Raw genomic sequence first — 4,203 nt, forward strand, 5'->3', positions numbered from 1 at the left:
ATATTTAGCAAATAGAATTAAAATAGTGATAAATAAAAATTTTAATATTAAAAAATTTAAAAATTTTAATATAGATATATAATAATAATAAATAAGAATAAAATATTATATAAAAATTTTTATATTTCTTTAGTTTTACAATGATTAATTGTTATACAAACAGTGTATAATTATATATATAATTATTTGAGCACCACTTATAGCACACTTAGAATAAAAATTATCACAAAAAAAAGATCTTAAGTATTTTATGTTCCTTTATACATTGAATCAGAAAATAAATATGTAAAAAGTACAGAAAATAATTCAGTCTATAAAACACAATCTTATTTAAGATTTAGTTGTAAAAAGAATAAGATTTAAATGTATATGAATGTAATGATATGTCATAAATGGCAAAAATGAAAATATATTATCTAAAAAAAAAAAAAAATTAGGATTATTCAAATCCTTTTGTCATAATTTAAACTAAATTCAAATCAATATCATGAATTATGAACATATTTAAAATAATATTAATATAAAACATTAAAATTGTTCTTTAACACTGCCATCAGGCATTCCAAAGTACACTTTTTTTGCCATTTTTATAAAAAGTCCAGTTTCAACTACTCCTGGTATCATTGAGATTTCTATATTGATTTTATCCCAATTACTTATATCACGAGGAAAATGCCAATCAAGAATAAAATTACCATTATCTGTTATAACTGGACCCTAGAAAAAAATAATTAACATAATATACACAATATTTAATTAATAAGAATTTTTTAATTTTTATTATTAATTAATAAGAAAAAATTTATTAAAAAATATTTACAGCTTTAGCTAAAGCCATTCTAACTTTCACAAGTCCTCCATAATTATCTTCAATTCTTCTTAAAATAGCAACATATGCCATAGGAACTACTTCAATAGGAATACCTTTTTTATATTGTTCACCAAGTTTTTGAGAATTTTTCCTAAAATTATATTAAATATTGTAAATAAAAATAATTATCAAAAATACTTCTGTTACAAAAATACATTTATGTACGTATAATCTGCTACTATAATAAGTTGATTAGCACAGGATGCAACAATTTTTTCTTGAAGTAAACAACCTCCTCCACCTTTGATAAGATTCATATCGGAATCAACTTCATCTGCTCCATCAATTGCACAATCCAACTGTTAATGTTTAAACAACAATATACAAGGTTTTTATAAATAATAATAAAAAATTTCTTACTTTAGGATAGGTCTCCAAATCACCCAATGTAAGATGATTATTTAATATTAACTGCCGAGCTTGGAATGAAGTTGGAACACAAATAACATTAAGATTTTCTTCCTTTACACGTTCAACTGAAAAATATAATTTATCCAATCATTTATTTATATAAATATATGATAAATATATATTAGAAATATTTTAAATCTATGTAAGAAAATTTATAATTTGAGAATTAAAATATACTTGTTGCAATTACATTTGAATCAAATAATCTTATCTTTTTATGGGATCAAAGGTCTATTCTATTAATGTTTTAAAGAAAAAATGAAATACAAACTACAGTAATGTACAAGAAAAATTTATTACAAATGATCATAATTATATATAAAATAGAATGTTTACCGAGCCTGTGAACAGCATATATTACTGTAGATCCACTACCAATTCCAATGATACTGTTATTCTGTAAAATGGTTATACGCAAAATTTAAATAATAAAATACTAATAAATTTATATAACCTGTTATTATATCATAATTTATTTAAAAGTAAAATTACCTTCACATATTCGTCAACTGCTTTGTAAGCTGCAATTTGTTTAGCATTCTCGAGAGTAAGTAACTCTCCCATTTTTAGAAATTTTTTAAAATGTTGAAAATATTTGCTAACGCGCGAAACTATGAACTTTTATCAGATACATATGTATATATTATATTAATAAACAGATTACTAATACGTATTTTCAAAATCATTCTACGGTTACGTTCATGATAACGAACAAATCACAAGTTAATACTTGTGCGCATGTCTAATTTAAAAACTAGCGCCAAGTTCAAATTCAAATAATTCTATTACAATATTTAAAAAAATATATGAATTTTTCGATTTATATAATAAATATAAACAATATATAATAACAATTATATAATAAATATAAACGAATTTAATCGAATTTCCATTATATTTAGCATCAGAGGCGAATAACACAAAATACAACCAAACACAATTTACATTTCAATAATTATTATGTATAAGATTTCATTTTAATTGCCTATTATTACTTTAGTAGTAATATTCGTTAACACTTTTCACTTCAACATGTCACGCAGAATATTTCTGTTTGATCATCATAATTTTTTTCATTCGATTTTGTTCTTTCTCTCTTCTCTTTTTCACTTTCGTTTATTACACCCATACATTTTGTATCGGTTGATTTCTTTTTCGATTTTTTAAAAATCAGGTAAAAATTCGCGAATAGTCACTGTAATTTTATTATGTATTTTCGAGCAGGCTTAGAGAAAAATTGTTAGCAAAAATTCAATACATTGTTACGCGATGCTTTTGACAGCAATTTTGTCGAAATTAAAAAATCAAAAATCTAGTTTTCTCGACAAAATGAGTGCTCTTTAACTACATGTATCGATGAGCAAGGCCGAATTAAGGTAATCTTGTGAATGCACGATTGTGCGATATCTAATACTATACTGATCATAAAGAGATCAGTTTTGCATAATATAACTAGAACATCTACCACCATTTTGTCTTTCAAAGATTTACACATGAAAATTTGCGTTTTTTCACAACGAAGAGTGAACATTGTTTTGAAGCTTACATATATAAAGCCGATGAATGCTTATCATGAATTATTTTTTTAATTTCTTTAGCTCAGGCAGTGGATCACGCTTAATGCGGCCGTGCCATTAAGTTCATAACTCCAGTAAATTTGCAATAATACTAATTGCAATTCAATATTTGCATTCGAAGATTTACTTTCTATGTGTTTCTTTCTCTAATTTATTTCAACCTGGTTGTGTAATCCATATATCCATTTATAAAATAATCGATGTTTCAATTGAGAAATTCTTAAGATGAAAATTATTTGATAAGCAAAGAAAAAATGAAAAAGAAAAAAAAAAAGATGAAACATATTTTCTTTTGTTCTTCTCGTACAGGCACACACATACACAAATATGTATACATACAGTTTTCCTTCGTTCATTCTTACACTGCTTTGTTTGCCCGACGAACTAGAAAGGACTTATGTGGGGGAAGCTTTATTACATCCATTTTTGTTTTGATTCTACCCTTATATCCCGTACACCACCCTTCATCACTTGAAACAAGAAGATGTAGAAAAAAATCATTTGGATTTTAGAGGGCTACAAAAGCCGCTATATTGTTTTTTAACCCACTCTTCTTTTTAGTTACATACATTTACTTATATGCGCTTTGCTAGGTCCTACAAATTTTTCTATCGTGCTCTCCTCCGTACACCACTCGCTTCTTCCTTTGGCTAGGATTATAAGTAAGACTTGTCAGAATTCCTTGTCAAAAATATTAATCGATCTTAAAATATTTCAATATATTTAACAAAAATAATATGCATTAAGACAAAAGTCTTAAACACGACATGATTCTATTAAATATATTATTATTATTATAATTAAAACAAACTAAAAAATTTTCATATTATAACAACATTACGCATATTTCAGTATAACAAAAATATGAATCGAACAATGCTCCGATTGAGAATTTATTTTATTTAATTTTATTTAATACCAAAAAAATCTTGTATTTTTTCCTATTCATGTCGTATTCTTTCGCTAAATATTATTTACTGTGAAATTTTTCAAGGAAAATAAAACTCTAACGTGAGGAAGGCAACGCTGCGACAGTTCTTAATCATGCACATCCGCATATATCACAGTACAAAAATACTGTGGAAAATATAGTATAATAAATATTCTTAATAAAAAAGAAAAGAAAGTTTCCTTTCTCACGTTCATTATTTCTTTTTATTATTATTATTATTTTTTTTTGTCTTTTTTCCTTTTTTTTTATCAGATAGTATCTTAATGACAAAGTACAATTTTATGAATGATTCGCGCGTCGTTAATTACAATATTATTAATGTCAACGACACATCCCCTTCGTTAAAATTATTATATTTTAATAATATATATATGTATATGTATACATATATA

The 4,203-nt window shown here is 24.9% G+C and overlaps 1 protein-coding gene across 1 annotated transcript; it reads right to left on the reverse strand.

Annotated features, from left to right (window-relative positions):
* Positions 1-246: 246 nt before the first annotated feature.
* On the reverse strand, positions 247-2,042 carry LOC102674703 (ribose-5-phosphate isomerase). Its single transcript, XM_006620261.2, has 6 exons — positions 1,775-2,042; positions 1,619-1,679; positions 1,232-1,347; positions 1,037-1,170; positions 821-962; positions 247-717 (listed from the first exon to the last, which is right to left on the reverse strand). Exons 1-6 carry the CDS (start codon positions 1,844-1,846, stop codon positions 529-531), a joined length of 714 nt encoding a protein of 237 aa, XP_006620324.1. The 5' UTR covers positions 1,847-2,042; the 3' UTR covers positions 247-528.
* Between the last annotated feature and the right edge of the window lie 2,161 nt (positions 2,043-4,203).

Source organism: Apis dorsata, unplaced genomic scaffold (assembly GCF_000469605.1).
Source record: "Apis dorsata unplaced genomic scaffold, Apis dorsata 1.3 scaffold_499, whole genome shotgun sequence".
Classification (NCBI taxonomy): Eukaryota; Metazoa; Arthropoda; class Insecta; order Hymenoptera; family Apidae; genus Apis; species Apis dorsata.

Bases quoted from the DNA above. Each gene is read 5' to 3' on its own strand.
- LOC102674703 (XM_006620261.2), bottom strand. From the start codon at position 1,846: ATGGGAGAGTTACTTACTCTCGAGAATGCTAAACAAATTGCAGCTTAC. The intron at 1,348-1,618 runs GTAAACATTCTA...TATATTTTTCAG, and splicing joins ATATGCTGTTCACAGGCTCG to TTGAACGTGTAAAGGAAGAA. The intron at 963-1,036 runs GTACATAAATGT...ATATAATTTTAG, and splicing joins ATTATAGTAGCAGATTATAC to GAAAAATTCTCAAAAACTTG.